This window comes from Platalea leucorodia, assembly GCF_965183815.1.
Source record: "Platalea leucorodia genome assembly, chromosome: 22".
NCBI classification, from domain to species: Eukaryota; Metazoa; Chordata; class Aves; order Pelecaniformes; family Threskiornithidae; genus Platalea; species Platalea leucorodia.
The window spans coordinates 7,183,617-7,205,945 of NC_138844.1; the positions used below are offsets into that span (position 1 = coordinate 7,183,617).

Here is a 22,329-nt window from a genome sequence, read left to right on the forward strand (position 1 = left end):
CCAATCTCATTTATTCGTATTTTGGGATGTTTTAATATTTTAAGTTGCCATAATAGAAAAGAAATATTATACCTTTATGCCTTAATGTCACATATGGAGATTAAGCAAGACAGGCCCAACCTCACCATATTCACAGCCTTCTGCCCAGTTAATAATTACCAACAAAATAAAATCATGGTTTTGAACCGCCATTCACAATGTGTCTTGCTATTTAAGCTAAACAGTACACACTTCCAGACCTTTAGTGCACAAATACAAAAAAGTAGACATTGAAAATTTCCATTTCATCTTGAAGTCAGCTTCCTCCTATCAATCAGCAGTACCAGACCGTGTAAAATCACTTTCTGAGCTGTTTCATCATTCCATCAAATTCCACATGCAACAAAGAACAGCAGATGTAGGAAATCATTTCTATTCTAGCTCTTGTAACATTGTTTAAGTCAACGAATAACCAAGCCAACCACCCAATGGCGATACCTCAGAGAAAAGCACGCTGCCTCTTCAGAAAAGTTTGGATGCAAGTTTTTTCTGCGTAGTGCTACAGACATTCTATGCTTTCTGCTCTGTGCCTTTGTAATAGGTGTTATTACCAACACAGAAATTATTTTGGTTTTCCAATGGCAGTAAAGTAAAATCTTTCCAAATGGCTTTAAAATGTAAGGATTTAAAAACATTTGTCACCATAGACGAAATAAACTTCAGCAGTTTAGTTCAATGGAAGCAAGAGTCTTTCAAAAGCTTATCAGACATTCTAGGTATCTAGGGTTTAACTAGAACCTATGCTATTTCAGCATTTGTTTGCATTAAAGAACTGCAGACTTCACTTAACTTTTAGAGACAAAGGACAAAGATCCAGGCTGTTTTACAAACAATACTATAATCCAATCAGTCACAATTTTTTCCTAACTGGACAGAGGACTGACACATGTAAGTTGTAATAGAAAAGCAAAGTTCACTGGAACATAAGAGCAAAATACAGGTTCTGTCTCGCACTTTCTTACTGGAGCCTTACAAAATGTCAATATACTTAGCCTTAAAATACAATTCTTTTTGCTTTCTGATAACCCATAGAACTGACAAAGCATTTTAAAAAGAAAGGAAGAGAGAGAAAGAAAAACAAAAGACTCATTAACTATACTAATGCAGAGTTCACATTATCCTCCTGGCATACCATATCGGGCACTCCAAGTTCTTCTGCATAGCTGAAAGCACATTTTGTACATCTCCAATAGCGATCACTGAGAAGTCCATCCTTCACATCCAAAAATACTCTACAGAAAAAAAGCAGTAATCAGCTTTGTTTCTGATCTGTTGCACCCCATAACCCTGTTTGCTCCTGTGTGGCTTTTCTGTAACATGCTGGACAGTGTCAAACACCTAGCTGCTATTTCTCAAGAGAGGCTTTACAGCACTGGCAGAGGTCTTATTCAGAATATTTATGGTTAAAACCTGTCAAGTCTCTCGTAGTCAAAGGGGCAAACCAAAAGGGTTTACAGAAGTAGCATTCAGCAGAAACTCAGCCAGGGCACGCACAAGCACAACAGCGAAAATAAGGAGCTTTCTAGGGGGAAAAGGATGTAAAGCAGACAGCAGGCATGCTTACACAAAGGAACCTGGGAACCGCCTACACCAACCAGCACAGGTAACGCTCCACAGCAATATCGCAAATTCTGAAAAGAAGGAGAAACCGCTTGGCCTTACGCGGCGGCAGCCCGGGAGCAGGGACGGGCCCCGCAGCGCGGCCTATCAGCAGGCCGAAGCGAACGCGCTCGCCGCGCTCCGGCCACCCGGCCCCGCCGCCACAGGGAGAGGCGGTCGCCGCTGGGGGGGCCCGGCGGGACGGGGACGAGGCACAGGCGAGTGGCGGAGTGGCGGAGCCGCGGCCGCCGGGCCCCGAGCCGCTCACCCGCCCTCAGGAGCCGCCCGGCGGCGTCGCATTTCGCGCCCTTTCCGCCACCCCGTGACGCGACGCACCTGAACAGCCAATCCTACGCCCCGGACACAGCACGTGGGCCGCGAAGCGGCCTCTTATTAGCTCCTTCCTGTCACGTGACACAAACACCCCTCCCGCGGCAGGGCGGTGCAGGGAAGGGCGTGGCTGATTGGCTCCGCCGCACGTATTTCACCGGAGTGCGCAGGCGCCGGCGCGGCGTCTTGTGGGCGTGGCCTGGGCAGTGAGCGTTTGCTGGCGGTGCTGCCCCGCGCTGTTATTGTTGTGGTGCCGCAGCGTCTGGTCCCGCCCCGCCGGCCAACCAGGGCGCTGGGGAGGATGAGTGGCAGGCGGGGCCGCTAATAGTATCGCGCGGAGGGCGCGGGGCTGGCCGCCCTCGGTCCGCCATGTTAGGGTCGTCGGGCCGCCTGACAGGGCTTCGCCTGCTTCCCCGGGAGCGCGGCATGGATCCGCAGGTGAACCTCCGCGTCGCCTGCCGCGGGGAGACCCAGAGCTTCCTGGTGTCGGACGCGGCGCACACGACGTGGGCGGATGTGGAGGCCATGGTGAGCGCTGCCCGTCCCGCCTGGCCGCAGGCGGCGGAGCGGGGGGCCGCAGCCGCGGGAGCCCTCTCGGTGGGGCGCTGGGAGCGTAAGCGCCTCTCCGAGGGCCCGGCGTCTTCTCTCTCGGCTTGCTAAGCCGTGCCCCCCACTTCATAGGCTGTTAGGACTGGTGGTTTATTCTGCTGCGTCTCAGTTTTTCTCTTAGCGTTAACAGTAACTTTTACTGCTGTTATATACTTCGAGCAGCCTGAAAAGCCTGTTCTGGAAAGGCTTCTTATGGGTCCCTTGTTTTTCTGTGTGAGCAGGTGGCCTTAGCTGTGTGCTTTGCTCTTTTCCACAGTTACGGAGTCTTGGTTTTGGCACTGTACCCCCATGAAGTACAGTCTGTGCGTCTTATCCCCTATTCTTTTACTCATGCAAATAGATATGGTGAAGTAGCACTCTTCTGTTGCTTACGGAACATTTTCCTGAGGATTTATCTTTGGTCTCTGGGGTACTGAGTCACTAACATACGTTTCTGGTTTCTGGCTTCCTGGTGCCTTGTGTGTGCTGGTTTGGGTATAGCTGGTTTTGTTAGTGGGCCACGCACGCATAGACAGTTGCTTATGAAGGTCTGTATATCATGCACTTGGTATACTGAGTAGTTTTTGTTTGGATGTTTATTTCCAGTGCTATTTAGTGAACATTGCTGTATTGGCTGAGGTCGAAATTGCAGTGATTTTTTTTTTTTTCTTCCTTTATTCTGTAGCAACTGTTCTGCTTTTTTAGCTTACTCTCAAAGTTGCATCTTAAGAGATCTTGCCAGTATTTTATTTTCTCTTTCAGTTATTTTTTTAGCTAACGTATTTCAGTGTGCCTTGCAGGAGGTTCTTGCATTGTGAATTACTAAAATTCAAAGCTTGAACTGCATCATCTTCACTCGTGGTATTTCAGTCTTCTAGAAGAGGCGCTAGTTCAGGCTTAAAATACTTGGTGACAGGTAGACCGTGCAGGAATGCCTGAGCTGGTCAGAATCCTCCTTGCATCAAAGCTGGAAGCAGATTGCTACGTAAGCGGTGTTGCCCTTAATCTTAAGTAGTCTGAGAGGGAGGGTGTGTTTGTTCAAGGTGTGGTGTTCCTCTACAGTAATGTTTTTGTAACCAAGGTAGTACCGCTGGGTGTCTCTGCGCTATGTTGTGTGAATTACTGTTTCGAGGTAGTAGTTTAACAGTAGTTAAACTGTGTCTTTCGTATGTTTTAATGTATTATTAGACATGTCTGGTGCTTATAAGGGATAAACTAATCTCTGGTTCTAGCTTGATTTTTAGGGGGACAATTTGTGGTACTAAACAATGTAGATACAGACCACAGTTTCTTTTTGACAAGCTGAGTTGGTTCTCTCGCTGCACTCCCCAAATTAATTTGGGATATATCACGGGAGGAACCTGCCCGGAGCACGTTGATCGCAGAATGTATGTAGCTATGTCATTGTGCTCTTGTCATGCTGTGTGAGTCCCAGCCATCTGCTGTCTTCTAAGGCTGCTGCCCTTCTCCTGTTAGGTCCAGGCTAGCAGAATGTGTCTCAGATACAGCAGTTTTTCAGAGAGAGTTTCTGTCGAGAAAAGTACAGCTTGTGGAGGTAAATGATACAAAAATGCACACGAATCTCAAAGTCTGTTATACAACACAGGGGAACAATGGCCTTCATTTATGGTTCATTTGATGCTTATTCTCCTAATTCTCATCTCTATAATGGGTTTAGATGTTCAGATATACAGTGCATCAGCCAGTGAGTAGCAGAATGAGATCCTTGCTCATTTTAGTACTTGAACTAATCCTGGTTTCTCAAAACACGAATAGGTTAGTGGAAAAAAGGCTGCTCACCTGTGTGAGCTGTCTTCCTGGTGCTTTTTAATGTAAAAATTAGCATTCTGTGATTGCTGGCTTTAGCCTTTGCGTATTGCAGTGTTTACCATGACTGAGTTCCTTGACCCTGAGCTAGTCCTCTTATAATGAAAAGGTTATTATTATTTATTTTGGGGTAAACATTAACTAGGGAAGGTGAAACATGAAAGAAACGAATGTTTTCTTTTCATTAGAGCAAGTTAGTAAAGGTTGGAGGCAAGGCACTGGGGAGAGTGGTTCAACTCCAGAAGAATGCATTCTGTAAAACAGTGTTTATTTCAACTGAGAAACTGAAGGGGGGGGTGGAAGGGTTAAAACACTTTTCCCTATTAATAATCATGATTAACTGGAAACATCTGTTGTCCTGTCTCATGGTGGATTTGTGTTGTTTTTTCCTTACAGGTTAAAGTTTCATTTGACCTGGACAACATTCAGATCAAATACATCGATGAGGATAATGATGAGGTAAAATACCCCCCACCCTCCCAACAGGTCTACCAAAACATGACTGGTGTGAACCTTTCTGCCTCTTGATTATTTGTAGTGGGTCCTTCAGGAGAGCCTATTATACAGATCAGAGGTGATGTTTTTGCCCCTTTGATAAGAAAATAGCTATTAGTCTTGTTATTTCACTCTTAATGTAGCATACTTATTTTAAAATATTTTTTTAGAAGCTACTACCTTTCTTTTTCCCACCCCATAGAAACAGCCAGTGGTTCTGTGGCCTCTGAGGGAGGGATGCTTCTGTTGAGGGACTCTTAATTTTCGTTTTATCAGAATAAGGTAGTTGTAACTATTTGTGTTTGTAGTCATGGCAAAGCCCTGTCTCTTCAATCTGTACTCCTTCCTCTGAAAAATGTAGCATACGTTTACTTCAGTGATCTGGTGTACTCAAATCCTCTGCTCGTTCTATGCAAATGCTATAATCTCCAAGCAGATTACTGACTCGGAAAACAAATTGGTTACTTCTAGTCGTCCTTGTTGAGTAACTTCCTGCTGGGCATAACCTCACCCTCTCATATTGTTTCTGTTTATCTAGAGATTTAGAGTAGAATGTAGCTCTCAAACGGCACAGAACTATTGCAAAATCTGTGTTCCACTACTTGGTTTGTATCTCTACTGAAGTGCAGAGATGGGGATCTTTGTTTCTATCTTTTTTTTTCCCCTAAGGGGAAATGCCACGATGCTTCCAGCAACATTTCAGGGAAAGATTCCCCCCTTATTTTCCAGCCTGTATCTGTATAAATATATAGATGCATGTGTTAAAGATATATTTCAAGTAGTAATAGAGTAAGTATTTTTCACAATGATGCAATGCTGTAATGATTAAACAGCTTCTTGTATTAGTAACGCCTATGTGCAAAACTGGTAAATGAGCACCTGTAGAAGATGGGCTTGGCTTGTGTCTAAATCCAAAGAACAGTTAAGTCTTTTGTGTTGCACATTAAAAGGAACTGGGTCCAACCTCTGTGAACCTGTATAGCGAACCCAGTGTTACCGGCACCAGCTTGCTTCCAGTAGATGAGACCAGTCTGGGTGCTAGTAGGTGCCAGAGACCTTGCTTGTTGTGCAAATCTAGTAAAGAACACGGTCTGCTCCAGAACACCACAACATTGGTTAATGATTAACTGTGGCAGCAATAACAAATATCTGAAGGAGTGGTATTTCAGGAACTCTGGATAAAAGTACATTTATTCTGAAAGCATGTTAATTTTAAGAGAATCACAAAAATATATCAGTGGCTATTACTCACTATTATTTCTCTTTGCAGGTGTCTGTGAATAGCAAAGGTGAGCTGCTACTTTACTGAAGTGAAATCAGTAGACAGACCCCAACTGTTGTTCCTGTTTTTGGAGAAGCAGTTGAGAATGCTTGCTTTTTGATTTTGGGATTTTATGTATGGCTGGGCATCAAATCCTTCCCAAGGGAAGGAGCTTTTGATCCATAGGAACAAATTGGAAATTGCTAAATTAATGGAATGTTAAGTCTCTAGGCTGTGAGAACATGTTTGCTTGTTGCTGTATATACAACTTCTTCCTTCAGTAGCACTATTTTAAAAGAATTTACAGAAGGTATGGGAGACACTCCTTGATGTAAGGGTCCCTAAATACTGTGTGCTAAACTTACATCGATTGTTTGAGACAGGGAAAATTCACATTTCTTTCCCTTTTTCTTTAGAGGAATATGAAGAAGCCCTGAAGGTAAATGCTTTCTTTGACTTTTTTCAATATATTCGTCCTGCTCCAATTAAAATTGGTGTAGCTGAGGAAAAAAACCAGCATTACCTGGCCCATGGAAATCGGAATAGCTCAGTTTTCTGGCTTTGGACACTAGCTTGAATGTTTTGCTACAGTTTTTTTCCATCCAGGCTAATCTTGATTTGTATAAATTAGTTGATTAGGCAGTTGTGGTTCAGGGCCCTGAGCAGCCAATTCATTGGTTAAATGACTGGCTTTCTCAAACACTTAAACAGTAATCCCATATTTGGAGATACTGGGCTCTAGTGGGATCCCTTTAAAAATCTTGCCACGTAGGCTCTAATGTTGTACTCTCTGGCAATAAAACTCCAGTTGGCATCAGTGCTTGGTTGTTTTATAAGCAGTTAATTTTACTTAGACAAAATAAGAATTGCATTCCTTTAAGTTTCAGTTGTACAGTACTAATGCTTTCAAGAACTTTTTGCTCATGGTCTGAATTTAAAATCTGATAATAATTTGAAAATAATCATAAATTAAAATTTACTGTAAGATCCTGGACAGAATCTCTATTATTTACTGGCTCACATGAACAGCTTTATTGTAGATTGAAAAATTCCTGCAGAATATCTGCATAATTAACCTTTTTCTTATAATAAACTTTTTAATAAGCATACTGGTCACCTTTAAGAAAGGCAGAATAGACTATCAGCTGCCTGCGCCTTGGTGTTTCACTCAATTTTTCTTTTTGTGTGTGCTAGTCTTGCCCCAGCCTCCCCAGTGTAGCGTGGTGCTGTAGTTTTACAGGATTTTGTATGTTGGTTGTAAGTGGAGTAAATATGGTGTATGTATGTGCTGTTTGTTTAGATTGCAGTTAAACAAGGAAATCAACTTCAGATGAATGTGTATGAAGAAAACTCTTCTCTGAAAGAAACTTTGTATTCTTGTTCTTCACAACTACGTGAAAAAACTATGACAGAAAAGTTGGCACCTCTTAAGGATGAGAAGAAACCTCTTTCGCACCGTTCCATGCCAGCTCAAGGGTTAGAGGAAGAGTTAAAAAATGAAGAGGCGCTGACAATTCAGGTAGGATGCAGAGCTGAATTAAATATTCATTAAAACGAAGAATTCATATGTGTAGTTCACTTCACAGGCTGATAGTCATCTTTACCCGTACATAAAAACTCTGAGTTCAGAAGTTGGTCTTCATTTTCGGCTACCTGCGCCCACTGAAGCTTGCAAAATTGTTTGAATGTCCTCAAGAGGATATTTTGATGCTGTACTTAGAAATACAGATTCTTTCACATTGACCATTCTTAAGTATTTTGATAAACAAAGCAATTGGTCTCCTGAAGCCCTGATTGTCATCTAGTAACTTCTGGTTGGTTTGATTTCTTTGGCTTTGATGTGTAATTACACTCAAATGCTAATAAGGCAGAAATCTTTCAAGGAAATGTCAGTGGCTTCCTTGTGTTACTTTTCCACTGTTTTCCAAAGAACTTGACATCTTTTTTTTTTTTTTTTTTTTTTTTTTTTTTTTTTTTTTTGCAAAGACACTTGAGGGGAGAGCTATTTGAAAGTGGTTAACTTGCTGTATTGAGGTTTTTTTTGCAGCTTTGCATACTTAAGGTTCGTGACTTATTTTTGTGGTGTGTGTGGTTTTGTTTGTTTTTTTCCCCAGGAAAAATTAAATCACACTAGAACAGGAAGAACAAATGAAAATCCTCCAGGATGGTTTACTAGCTACTTGGAAACAGTAAGTGTGTTTTCTTCTGGATTTTAGTATTAAAGGAATACATAAGAGGCTGTGGGTGGAAAAGATACCTGTGATGCCTGACTCTACATCTGATCACACTTGCTGTTAGTACTTGTGACTAGGGTCTTAAAGGGCATTTAGGCATCTAATCACTTTGCTTTTGTGGCGATAAATGGAAACTGGATGTCTAACTATGACTGTGCAGTGTAGGTGTTACCTTAAAAAAAAAAAGTTTGATACATGCCACTTCTTGTCAAAAATGAATTGTTTGATTTATGCACTTGATTGGCTTGAGTTTAGTTTTAAGTAGCTCCCATGCTAGAATCCCTGTTGCACTGTAGATAGTCATAGGAACTTCAGGGCACTCATCATGAGAGAGAGCATGAAATACGGTGTTGCTGTTGGAGGCTCTAGTTTGACTAGCTTCAGTAGGGTAATACTTAAGGTTTCCTGAGATTTGAAGCATAGCACTTGATGACCTTGCTTTTCTTGGTTGCTCGGTTTAAGAAAATATTTTCAGGAGGCCAATGAGTATAACTTATAGATTAAGATGATGTGGGTGTTAATTTGTTTTGAACAGCTAATAAACATCACTGAGAAGCAGTTGGATATGAATGCTAAGAATTAATTAGCTATCAAATTCTTGAAACTAAAAGTTACAGTAATACAATATTATACGCATTTATCTTTAAGCTTTTCTTTTCTAGCATCTCCTTTCCTCTGCCACCTCTTTCTACAAACTAAAGATAGGGGAGCTTAATGGTTGTATTTAAAACATCCCTGGTAGACAAAATCAGGACTTAATGACAGAGACTCCAGAGGGCTTTGTTGAGAGTTGTGTTAATGGTCTCAGAGATTGGTTTCCTTCCCTTTGTGCAAGGTTATGGAAGAACCTCAGTACTGTAAACATTAGTATATGACTTCTGATTTGCCTTGTTAAAACCTATGGACTGGTATTTTCTAAAATACAAATCCTCTTTGAGGAACGTAATACTTGTTTAATTTCATCTGGAATGTGCTGGGGGGATGGGAAGTGGATTCTGAGCTGCTTTATGACTTACGGATTGGGAGACTTGGGACAATGTAATCCGACTTTTGAAGCTGCATAGGTGGGTCTCATCCATGACTACTTTAATTTTTTTCCAGTTCAGGGAACAAGTAGTTAAAGAAACTGTTGAGAAACTGGAACAGAAGCTATATGAGAAGCTTGTTCATCACAATCAGCCTCCAGATTTTCCTGAGAGCTCTGTTACAGCAACACCTCCAACTTCAGAGAGACAATCAGGGAATGGCAACCAGTGTGACTGGCTGATCTCCTGCTCCAACTGCCAGGCCCGAATTGTTGGAGTTCGCTACCAGTGCAGGTAGAACGTGATGAGAGATGGGAGTGTGGGAAACCTAGCGTGTAAGGCATGCGAGTGAGTCTGAGAAACTGTCTTGGTGGTGTAGACTTCTGGATTTCTGATCTGCAGCGTGCTGTACATTTCAGAACCTCTAGTATGTGTCTCACAAACAGCCTATGTTCTCTGCTGTGGTGACTAGACCTTATCTGTATAAGAGCAAAATTAATACTTTTTTGAGAAAAGGTAGTTGTTAAAGCAAAGTGAGATAACTTTATAGCACTTGCTATATTCTCAAACACTCTTTACCTTTTTTGCATATAACGTGCAAATTGCACATAACATGCAATTACAGTAATTGTATAAAGAAAATGTTTCATTCAGTTCAGTTAACTAAACAAAAAAGCAAAACTTGAAACCACCAGCCTGTCATAGTCCTTTATTTAGTTCTGACAGTCAATGAGACTAAGGCAGGTCATGCTTTTTTTAATGTTCTCACTGTTGTCAGTTTAATAATATGAAATAGGTTTTGATGAGTATCTTAAGTGAGGTGTCAAAAGTGAGGTTTTTATTTGAATGAGGCAATTACTGTAAAGGCAAATATTTTTAGGACTAGGCAGCAGCAGTGAATGGAATGCCAGCAGGGTTTTTTTTCTTTGGATGTTTATTTTTCTTGCTGGCAGGAGTTGACAGTCTGGTTTGTTTTTTTTTTTTACCAGTCCTGTTCCTGCAGGAGCAATCTGCTTTGCATCCCTGAGTACTTCAGTTGACTTACCCGCTGTATTTTCATAAGCAGCATGCTGTTTCTGGCATTCGATTTCAGTATAGCCTTTTATCCTTTGTAGCAGCAACTGTTAGTCACTTGTGCTAAAGGAAGCATCAGGTTTTTTCAATGTATATTCAAGAAGGAAGGGACAACTGTTGCAGTTTTGCCAAGAAGAGAGATACTGATCTAGGTATTCCAGATGGCTCCAAATATTGATGTACAAGTGAGACAACCAGCTTGTGTTTCACTCAGGCGCTGCTTACAATGGTAGTACGATTCAGAGTTGTTTCCCTGCAGAAATGTAAGAATTAATTATCCTTCAGTGTCTTTTTCTAGTGCATTAATTCTTTGTCTGCCTCTTGGTAACCTTCTGCCTTTTCTGCTTTGCAGCCTTTGTCCAGCCTACAATATCTGTGAACAGTGTGAAGCAGGAATATATGCACATGATCCTAATCATGTCTTGTTAAAGCTGCGAAGACCTGTGCTATGTATGGCTGAGAATTCCAGCCTTGCAGAGTTTTCACCTCGCCTGCCTGCTACTCTGGAGCAAGTTAGGTAAATGGTGGCACCTGTCAGTATCTGATGAGATGATCCTGATAGCAAAGTGGAAACACCTGCATTGGGGTTGATGTTCAGCTTTTATTTTAGATTTAGAGATAACAAGAAATGGAAATGGTACTCAGACTTTATTGCGAGTAGCTAAAATAAGCTATATACTTATAAATGGCCTAAGGCACAAATCTTACAGCGTTTTTAATAAAGTAGAAAAGACAGAATTTTGTGTCATAGGTGGGTAGCAAACTTGGAGAGCTTGCTTTTTCTTAGAGCATACTCTAATCTGCCTTCAAGTTTGCTTTTTCACTGAGGCCATTCAAAATATCTTCACAAGCAACTACGAAGATGTTCTTTTAAAATCATTTGATATCCAGTCTGGAAGCACGAGGCATTTCCTGAAGCGTTCCCCTTGAAACTAAGACTGTGTTGGCTAAAGCTAAGTTCTAGTCAATTTAACGTATTGTAAGAAGGTGGCTTGTTCTCTCTGCAGGCTCCAGAAACAGATGGACAAAAGATTTCTGAAGGCAGAAAAGCAAAGATTACGAGCAGAGAAGAAACAGCGAAAGGCAGAGGTCCGAGAGCTCAAAAAGCAGCTAAAATTGCACAGGAAAATTCATCTGTGGAACTCTGTCCATGTACTGGAAAGCAGTGGCTCACCTGCTCTGAAATCTGAGAGTCTCCAACCTAATACCTTCCTGTAAGAGATGTTGTTAGCTGAGCATTTCTTAGTTGTGCCGTCTGTCCTTTCGTGGCGAGACCAAGTTAAAGTAACAGGAGGAAGGATATGAAATGGCTCATTTAAAGTGCCATTTGTCATTGGGCCCTGTGAGAATTTTGTCTAAATGGAATTTGCAAGGTGGAGTGTTTTTATTGTTTTTACTTTGGAGGAGAGTAGGAGAAGAAAAAAAAGCAACTGGTGGTTATTACCAGAAACTTACAGATTTATATAGATTTAGGAGGAAGGGGAATGCCTAGGATTACATATATACGCATGATGCACATACAGCGTAAATTAGCGTTACTGCCATCTTGTAAAAGGCCAATTTCTGGCTATGTGAAGTGTCTCTGCATAAAGTCAAGTGCATTCTGTGTGCTTATGTTCAGTGCTCTTCCCCCACCCCCCCGTTTTATGTGCTCTTAGGCTGAAGCTCACTGGACAGCAGCCTTTGCAGGCAACCACTTTGCATTTTCCATTCCCTTTGGTTTTATGAATGTACAGGTGTAAAACTTGTATAGTTCTAGTTTCTTTAATTCATCCCTTCCATTTAGGGCATTTAAAAGTCAAATTAACATTAATCAGTGACTTACATTTGTGGGGAGCTTAAAATAGCTATCTTTGCTTCCTTTTTGCTGAACAGGCATATTACAGGAACAAAACCAATGCTAATTTAGGTCTGAATTCTTTTTTTTAACATCTTTTAAAGTTGGCATGCATATGAGCTGCTTCACCAGTCCCCTCTCAGTGTGCCCAAATTAACAGTAAAGCTTTGGATTAAATCTATTTTTGAGTGCCTTTCAGGAGAAAACTGGTATCTCGCTGAAAAATGTTGCTTGTGAGGCCAAATAAAAGACACTAGTGCTTAGATTATAGCACAATCTTTTTGATTCAGTATCATAAAGACAATGACTTCATTCTCTAACAGAATAGCATAGCCCGAAGTGCTGTCAGACTAAATCAAATCAGGTGAAGATCAGTGAACTTTTCTCTGCTAAACCTGAGTTCTGCAAGTATAATAATACTCTTCCAAATAAGCAAAGAGTGTTTTGCTGTGTTTCTTTTTTCCTTAAGTAAAGGCAAGCAAACTGCTATGTGGTGTTTAGACTCCAGATGAAAACAGTAGCTAAAAATGTTAGAATTTTGAAACACTTCTAGAGATAAAAGATGAAAACAAACTAAACGGCCTCCTCCGTTTTTAGCCGGTGAAATAGCAGCTGAATGACTTCCTCAGTTTTGGTGGTTTTTTGGTGTATTTTTTGTTTGTTTCCTGCCCCAATCCCAGGAGTCCCAGTCAACCCTTTCAAGGAATTGTCCCAACACTAAGCGCAGTATTTGTGGATGAGAATTTGCCCGATGGGACTCACTTGCAACCAGGAACAAAGTTCATCAAACACTGGCGAATGAAAAATACTGGCAACGTGGAATGGAGCTCAGACACAAAGGTATCTTTGTACTTTGCTATTACTTCTACACACTAAAATAGTTCTGGAAAATAATACTTGTGTGCGTTAGGAATCTGAATTCTCTGTCAGAACCCGTTCAGGATTTCATTTGGCGTGTTCATTCACAAGCTGGGAGTTCTGGGGCAATAAGGTGTCTAGGTGCTCTTTACAACTGCGGACTATAGGAGGAAAGCAGTCGAGATTGACATCACTGAGCAAGTCTGCCGCTGCTGTTATAACGTTACAGTTCAACCTTGTTTACAGCAGCTGCATTGCTTCTCTGACTTGAAAAAGCCTTTCTTCTACGAGTGACTGAGTTCATGTTCAAAGGTGGGGGTATCTTCTTACTCTGTGGTGACAGTGACTAATGTGAGCGTGTTTACTAGAAGCCTCTCTTCTCCATGCCTAGTATCTCCAAGGCCTTTCAGCAGAGGAACTTTAAGTGCTCCTTACTGCCCACAGTTTGCAGAGAAGCTTGTGAAGTTAACTTTTGCTTTTTCTGTTGTGCATTTCAGCTGAAGCTTATGTGGGGAAACCTGACCTTGGCATCTTCTGAAAAGAAAGATGTGTTAGTGCCATCCCTTCCATCGGGACAAGTAGGAACAGTGTCAGTTGAGTTTGTAGCTCCGAATATAGAAGGAACGTACACCTCTCACTGGAGACTGTCACACAAAGGGGAACAGTTTGGGCCCAGGATCTGGTGCAGTATTGTTGTGGATCCCTCCCCAGCCACTGACTATCTAGAAAGCAATTGGAAGGATTCTGACTCCTGTCAGAAGGATAAAGCTTCCAGCACCAAACAGGCAAGTAGCTGATGCGGTATTTGGGGCAGTTGCGAATTGCCTAGTAGAAGGAGCAGTGGCTATTGTTTGGTGCAGTGGCTTAGCATCCCTAACTGTATTGATTTCCAGGAGATTCTTTTAGTTGTTTGCTTCCAATTTTTATTTTTAATAGAAAAGAAACACAACTCTTACGCATTTTTAAGTTCTAAAATGGTCATTCTTTCTGACAGGCATGGGATTATTTATCAGTCTGTTGCAGCTATTTGTCTAGTTCTTCGAACTGAAACACTGTAGGATTTCTCTTTATGTTAGATCGTGTCCTTTTGGCTCTAAAATGAGTTGAATTAAATCTCTCCAAGTTACTTGTGGTGTTCTACACAATATGCAGGCTTTACCTTTCATCTAATTGTTTTATTTACTGCCAGCCTAAGGGGCTTCTGGGACATTATTTTTATGCTTTTGCAGGATACTTCGTCAAAGACAGAAGCAGGTGCTCAGCTGATAGGTGAAATCATGGAGCAGGCTGAAATACCTCTGCCAACTATTCCTTTAAAGATCAAAAATCTGCCAAGTGAGAGGGAATTTTATATCCCATCTGTTGATCTCCTCACTGCACAGGTAAAGTGCTAAAATTCGGATAGCGCTAAAACAAACCACCTTGGGTTTGATATCTAGGTACGTAGACATCCATGAGAATAAAAAGCTTCTGAGCTCTAAAATAGCCACCGTGTTTTCAGGAAGAGTATATTGCGTTTTATATAGCAGAACTATTTTCTTGGATTAGTATTGGGGACTGTCGCTACATGGAAGGTACGTGCAGGACAGACTAAGGTTCTCAATAGAGAGTTGCAGGGTTGGGTCTTTCTCTGGCCCCTAACGAGGGAGTACTTAGCTTTGCCTCTTGCTGCCCTAATTCATGTACAGTGTTCTGTGACGTGGATGTACGTTATGGGAAAATTGCACTCTGAGATCTTGCTGGGTAACTAAGGAAGTCGAGTAGACTTATTTGTAAATTAATGGGATCTGATGCGGGGAAGTACAGCATAAGATTCCATCTCAGGGCTTGATGAAAACGGTGTGGTGTTTCTTTCCGTAGGATTTGCTGTCCTTTGAGCTGTTGGACATTAATATCGTGCAGGAATTGGAGCAAGTGCCACACAATACTCCTGTTGGTAAGGTTCTTCTCGTATTCTGTGTGCTGTCTGTAGCATTCAGAGTTAACTGTTTACCCACCGAAAAGCTACGTTTACTTGTGCAAAAGGCTTATTTGTTCTTCGGGCTAGAGTGTCTTCCCGGCTCTCCTGTCTTTCCATTTTGGTTCTTGCTGCAGTCTTAGAGGAGATATTTATAGTGATTTGTGTCCTTTGTATTTTTCAGTCTTGGCTTCTTTTCAGCTTCACAACCCCAAGGCTGTAAGATTCCAGATGTTGAAGAAGGCTGGCATTTTCTTTGCTCAACCAGTGCCAGTGTAATGCAAAGCTAGTTGTTTATTTCACCAAATTATCTTGTAAGATAACTGGGTTTCTTCAGTCTTGGAAGAATATCCTTTAAAAAAGGATAACCTCTTAAAAGGTTGCCTCCTGGAGGAAGGAAGGTTCCTACTCCTTTAGTGCCAATTATCTTTGCTGCCTTTGTTTTTCAGACATGACTCCATGCATGTCCCCTTTGCCACATGATAGCCCCTTGCTGGAGAAACCTGGCTTAGGTCAGATAGAGGAGGAGAACGAGGGGAGTGGATTTAAACCAGTGCCTGGTAAGCAGTAGTCATGGGGAGCTTGGGGGTGAGGGGAGGAGGATGTTGTCACTTCCGCGTGGTCAGCAGTCTTGATGTCTAAAAAGAATTCTAACTCCTGTCTCTCCCTTCTGTGGAAAAACAGTTGTTTGGCTCACAAACCTGTAGTCTGATGCTACTCTCTGGTTGTAGAGGTTGGAGCGTAATATATGTAGAATTCAGAAATAGAAATGCTTCTCTTGATTTGTCCGACTACTAGAATTGTTGAGAGAATTAACAGCTTGCCTTTTATAAACTAGACTATGCTCCAGCACTCCAGGTGTGGCCCCCATACTTCTCAATCACTTTCACATTCAACTTGAACTGAATTCCAGAATCTTTCAATTTTTAAGAAGAATTAACACGTAGAGTCAGTGTTAGCCTTGGCTAGCCTAAAAAATTCTTCTTACGCTTGCATTTCCTTGTGGTGGTGTTAAAATAATCTTTTATGTTTCCCTTTCAAAGGAATGACCGAAGCCTGCTTTCCTGCAGATACTTGCATAGTGAAAGTGAAAGCTGAACATCCCCTGAACCAGGAGGAAGGGGAAGAAGACATGAGTGGGACTCAGTTTGTCTGTGAAACTGTAATTCGCTCTCTCACCCTGGATGCTGCACCTGACCATAGGCCCCCACAAAAAAAGACCGTCAGGAGTAAGTGCTGTCTTTAGCTGGCTTCTGTGGCTTTGCCTTTTTGCAGTCAGACATTGGCCGCAAATTGCCCTGCGCTGCAGGTGGTGGTATCGCTTTAATTGCTTTTCCTGATTTGTTTTATTAGACTCTTTACAAACACTGCAAGACACCTTCGGTTGCAATGTGATAAATGAAGAATCTCCTAGGATAAAAACTAATTCCACTTCCAAAAAGGAAGCAAAGATTCACTGGTCAGAGACAATGACCGAAAATGACTGTGGTAAGTAAAATAGGTTTGAATTTAAGATAAAGCTGTAATAAGGGCTATTAAAAAAAAAACCAAAAAAACCCAAAAAACAACAACAACAAAAAAAACCACCAACCCAGGTGTAAAAAGATCTGGCACTGTTCTAGGAAACTGGTCCTCCTTAGATCAAGAGAATCATTATTACATCAGAAAATTGGTGTCAGTACTCTGAACAAGCAGCTAGTTTAACAGCTGCTTTACAGGAAAAATAGTGAAACTGAGACATAAAGCTTCCAGTGGGGAATTCAAATAAGCGCTCGTATGTTAAGCATGGCTGGTGCTTCCATACTTTGTACCTGTAGCTTGAAGTCAGTGCTTTGAACTTTCTGATGCGTGTAATTTAGGAGCTGAAGACTACTGTTTAAGTTCTCAGTGTAGCTCTTATTCCTGTTTTTATTATGAGCATTAATATCAGCAGCATATCTGCATAGGCTTAACACGAAATTCCATTACTCTTTCACACTACACCCCCACAACAGACAAATAAAATGATACCATTAATAGCAGCAGCAAAGGTTGACAGTTGTTTCTGAATACTTGCCTTTTATAGCTGGGGCAATACTGTCTTTGCTGTTATCCATACAAAATGGACAATTGTTAATACTTCACTTTATTTTTCCTGTTAGGGGACCTTCTGCTGTCTGATGAGCGCGCAAGCCCCTGTAGTCGTACTGGCAATACTGATGAAGAGGAAGATGATGATAAAGATGATGTTCAAAGTCAAGGCTCCTCTGCTTCATCAGAGGATTATATCATTATTCTCCCCGAGTGCTTTGATACCAGTCGTCCTTTAGGGGAGTCTATGTATAGTTCGGCTCTTTCTCAGCCCAGTTTGGAAAAGACGGGAGAACCTGAAACAGGAGCAGAGAATCCAGAAGGGGGAAGCCAGCCACAGATCACCGTCAGTGATATTTTGACAACTTCGCAGACACTGGCTGTAGTCCCACTAGCCCCAGAGGCTGCGGACACCTTGCCCCAGACACAAAGGTATGCTGCTTGGACAAGAACAAAATGGTTATGTTAGTGTTGCTGTAGAGTCGGCAGGGTGTTGTGCGTAAGTTCAGTGTCCAAACGAAAATTGTTGCAACAAAAGTTTTGTCACATACTGGAGTGAACGGCCTAAATCCTGCAACTTTTTATAAAGCTGGTACTCGCCAATTACGGGAGCGCAAGAGAGGGAAAGAAGGGAGCACGTGAAGCTTTTTCTTTTGTGTGTTGATCTTGACTTACCTACACGTGTACGTGTAGAACGACAGAAGTAAAAGTAATTTTTTTGCCTTATGTTCTCAGGAATGTTACATCTCTTCAGAATCCTGTCTTCCAAGAACCAGACATATCCGCTTCAGAGAATCTCTCTTCTACTCCTCATAATCAAATAAGAGAAGGTATTGACAGTACTTAATGAAGGGTGCATCCACAGTTGTTATCGCCTATTCCTTATGCCTAGTATTGGATTTGAGGTCTTGTTATTCTTGAGGAGAGCAGAAATCTACCAAGTAATGAGTGTTTTTTCTCTGGGTGTTGAAATTTTACTATACAGAAGATTTGAATAAAGAAATAATAATAATTGGCTTTGTGAATCAGCTAAGAGCATCTATTAATTAGAAATGGTAGGAGGGCACTCAGAAGTATTTGTAGACATCTGGAAAATTACTTCGCTCTGCAATTAATGAGCTATGTATTTAAGCTGTTGTTACAGTCACTGGCAGTTCAGTCGCAGTTCATGTCATGTTGGTAAACACCCACTCGCTAATCAGCCAAATGACTCCTGAAAGCCTTTTGATTGTTTTGACTGCAGTGAGAATCCTGTATACCTAGTTTGTGTCTGGATAACTAAACTTGAAAGTATTAATTTTGGACTGAATCCCACTCCTTTCCATTTATTTACATGTTGCATCTCTTCAGCTTCTCATTAACTGGACATGGTGATCTGATAGTTTTTTCTTCCTGTTCCAGAACCCAGTGGTGAAGACATTCATGAACCAAGGTCTTCTGGACTTCTAACAAGTAAACAGAAGTGCTCAGAATACCCAAGGTAATGAAGCTGAAGCTGGGCCTTCCCAAATACTCTTTTGAACTGAGAACTGCTAAATTAAGCACCCAGAAAAAGCACTGGCTCACAGATTTCATGTAGTCAGTACTTTGGTAGAAAGGTCTCCCTTCTTAAAGGAAACGTATGCTCAATTATGTAGTGCTGTATTTTCATAAGATCTTGGTTTCTACTTAGACACGAATACGAAGGATGCAGCATTGGCAAGCAAAAGTGTATGAAGAGCTCAAGCTGAATCCTTCTAAAATTCTGTGGGTTTTTTCTGGAAAATCTCGGGATTCTTAAAAATAGGGATTTTGTAAGTTAGCTACAAAGTTAAGCATCTTAAGATACTGAGACTGGAGGAATAAGACAGAATATTAAGTGGCTTGGGAATTGTTGGAAAACAAATGACAGTCACTCTGGCCTGAACGGTTGCCTCGCAGTGCATGGCTTTCGTGTATAGAGGTACTCTTCTGGGTCAGAATGCTTGATTCTTTACAGACGCCCATGTTATGGAAAGCAGACTACTGTACTTTAGCATAAAACCACAATTTAATAGAAGGTACCAAGAAAGAAGGAATGAGCTTCCTGGATAGCTCAGTTCCCGAAGAGCAGTGATTCCTTTGGGTCGTGGGTTGTTCTCTCCAACAAGAACTAAATCTCAGGTGGGCCATCAACAGGGAGAGACTTGCATGTCATGTGAAACAAACGCTTGGCTTTACTGACCCGAGGTAACAGCCGACTTCTCTGCAGATACCCTCAAGGAAGCAGCATTGCAGGAGAACTCGTTAAAGGAGCTTTGTCAGTTGCTGCTTCTGCCTACAAGGCATTATTTGCTGGACCGCCCATTATGGAACAGGTAAACGTCTTCCCTGTCTTCTATGTGAGTTTCATAGAATGCCAGCCTTAAAATTATAGGTCTATGTTTTATAAATGTGTCAATATTCTATATTCATGCAACAGTAAAACGTTAAGCTTGATGGCATCCCTTTGAGGTATGCTGCTGCACCAGCAGATAGGGAAATCCATACCATGGGGGCAGAAGCATGTCCCATAGCGTCGTGAGTAGTCATTCACCTTTGTAAGGGAACAGCGAAAGTGAATACAGCTTAACTGGGGACAAAAGGGCCTCTGTGCCTGAATTATATTCCAGTATATAATGCAGAACTGCTGCTTCAAATGGCAAAAAAAATTACCTTTTTATAGCTTATCTTACTGTCTTTTTGTTTTCGGCAGCCTGCGGCTACAGAAGAGCACACTGCCGCTCTTCTGTCCAGTCTGTGTGAGATGGGATTCTGTGACCGGCAGTTAAACCTGCGCCTGCTGAAGAAACACAACAATAACATGGTTCAAGTGGTAACTGAATTGCTGCAGATCAGTAACAGCGACTGGTACAGCGGCAGATGCTGAACCTCCTGCTGGGGGGAGGCAGCCTCTGCCTTCGGAAAACTCTCATTAAACGCTGCAACAGTAGCAGGCTGCTCCTCAGCTGCTTTCTGTTCGGAGGTGTGACTGAAACTGTGGCTTTTCTTTGAGCTTTTGACTTTTTTTCTCATGGAAATGTCAAACAGTGCTTGTCACAGCATCTTATGCATTGAAGACCAGAATTTCAACTGCTATTTGGACCTCATAGCTAAATGAGTAGTCTTTAAGTCTCTAATTTCATACTGAATCCTTTTATCAGGGAATCCTGTAGAATTACTTTAAACTTCCACCCAGATGAGAACTTCCCCTTTTATTGTGTGTAAGATTTTTTTTTTTTTTTTTTTTTAGGCAGCTGGAAACTTGTTTTGTTGACTTTTAACAAGCTTTGGAATAGGAACCAATGTAAAATGCTGCTGTAAAATGTAGTCTTGCCTAATTTACAAGAGGTGCCCATAACTAGCAAGTTGTTTCTTCTGATATAATTTAGTAATTGATTCGTCCAATGCATAGTAGTAACGTAACAGACTTAAACCTTACAAATGATTCTTAGAAGAAAAAGGTTGCTCATACACAAAAGCCGTCTTGGACCATCAAACAACATTCGAAGTGTGACAGTGTAACCACTGTTAAACTGAGGAATACCAGGAAAGTCATTGCTTCTCCTAGCAGGATGAAGCAGGAGAGTAAATTTACCAGCAGCAACTGAACCACCCCTAGTAACGGTAGTGCAAAACATATCTCTAACAGGAAAATATAGCCTACCTAAAATAGTTTGTTAGAATGGAGTGTAAGGGTAGGAAAGGCCTCTCTAAGAATCTCTACAGGCTCTTTGTAAAAGTGTTAAAAATTTGACCGCTGTCTTTTTTCAATATAGCGCAAACCTCTTATTCTGTTAACACCACGTAGAAGAACTGAAGAAGAAACCTAGACCTGAATTGGAGTGCAAATTCTGGTACAGTTTAGGAATGGGAAGAGTGCTTGCGTAGGGATTGTGTGACTTGCATTACAGTTTGAAAAATGCATGAACTTCAGCAGTTTTGAGCGTGCAGTCTTCTGTGAGGGTTCTAGCTGCTCCTGTGTTTCCATAGACACAGCTGGAGGATTCATTTTTCCCCGCAAGATTTTGCTTTAGATGCCCATATTTAATTTGGAAATCTAAGAATTCCCTTCTAAATGTGCTGAGAGAGACTTGATTCTGAAGAATCACAAGAAATGAGCAACGTACACTGCTGTGCAGTGGTCTGTCCATAGATAACTTTTCAGAGTCCAGTCCTCTGAAGGGGACAGCAGTGTTGGCTACCTTCTTACTTTCAAGCAAACTTTTTTCTCCTTGCTGCAGTAGGAGACCATTGATCCTAAAATATTTTATTACTGCTGCTTCAAACGAAGGTGTTCCTGTTTTGTCACAGCGTAGCTGAAGCAGTATCAGTATTGTGACTGACCAGGGGATCAGTGGTAGTAATTTTTAAAAAAAAGACATAATACCCTTAGGGATAAGATACCATTAAAATAACTGAAGAAAAAAATGTATCATACCATTTTTGTTTTAAACCTATTTTTATAGATTGTGGAAGAGATACTCTTAAATGTTTATTTTGAGATACAGTAGAACTATTTTGCAGTGTTTCCCGTCTCTGTACACCAGTACGGCTGTCCGCTGTGGACCAGATGAAGATCTTTCTGTAACTTTGAGACGACCGTTTTCCCCACCTTGACTTACGCATGCTATTTGGAGTACCTTCTGGCTTACGCCTGCTGGAGGAGGAGGAAAGGACACGGATGAAGCGCGGTAGCTGGTGAAGTCGCTCAGCGTAGGAGCTGGAGCGCGCGGGGGGACGCGCGTGCCCTGTGCGCTCGCAACGTTAACGCGCTCGATAAACGAACAAAACGCTACAGCGCGTGAGGAGGAACGCTTCATTGCAGATGGACACGTGAAGACTGAAATGCTGTTTTCTTTAGGTTACTTTTTACTAGAGTTTAGATAATGTACGCTCAGGCTTAAGATGTATTTCTGTTGGCTTTGTATATTTTGTTAATGGCTGCATGTGTAATTTATAATATATTCTGTAGTGCGGCTGTGACCTCTGTATCTTGCGCCGGGTGAGCACTTTAAAGTGACTGTGATGGGGGCGGAGGGGGGCGCCGCCCTTCTCCCTCCTTACAATAAAACTCTCGATCCCCTGGGCTGTGCCCCGGCCTCTTCACCCGCGGGGGGCGGCGGCCGGGGGCGGCC

General features: G+C 41.8%; 1 protein-coding gene across 3 annotated transcripts; it reads left to right on the plus strand.

Moving 5' to 3' along the window:
- The first annotated feature begins 2,154 nt into the window (after positions 1–2,154).
- Positions 2,155–22,277, plus strand: NBR1 (NBR1 autophagy cargo receptor). 3 transcript variants are annotated; one of them, XM_082331761.1, is made up of 21 exons: positions 2,155–2,496; positions 4,780–4,842; positions 6,149–6,167; positions 6,556–6,578; positions 7,440–7,658; positions 8,254–8,328; positions 9,475–9,692; positions 10,825–10,989; positions 11,480–11,686; positions 12,990–13,149; positions 13,665–13,952; positions 14,397–14,549; positions 15,028–15,103; positions 15,574–15,684; positions 16,168–16,353; positions 16,478–16,612; positions 17,266–17,626; positions 17,930–18,024; positions 18,596–18,674; positions 19,425–19,530; positions 19,908–22,277. In XM_082331761.1, exons 1-21 carry the CDS (start codon positions 2,338–2,340, stop codon positions 20,079–20,081), a joined length of 3,072 nt encoding a protein of 1,023 aa, XP_082187887.1. In that variant the 5' UTR covers positions 2,155–2,337; the 3' UTR covers positions 20,082–22,277. The 3 variants fall into 3 exon arrangements, with proteins under 3 accessions (XP_082187887.1, XP_082187888.1, XP_082187889.1); XM_082331763.1 differs by having other exon boundaries at positions 2,494–2,581; XM_082331762.1 differs by lacking the exon at positions 19,908–22,277 and having other exon boundaries at positions 19,352–19,440.
- The last annotated feature ends 52 nt before the right edge of the window (positions 22,278–22,329 follow it).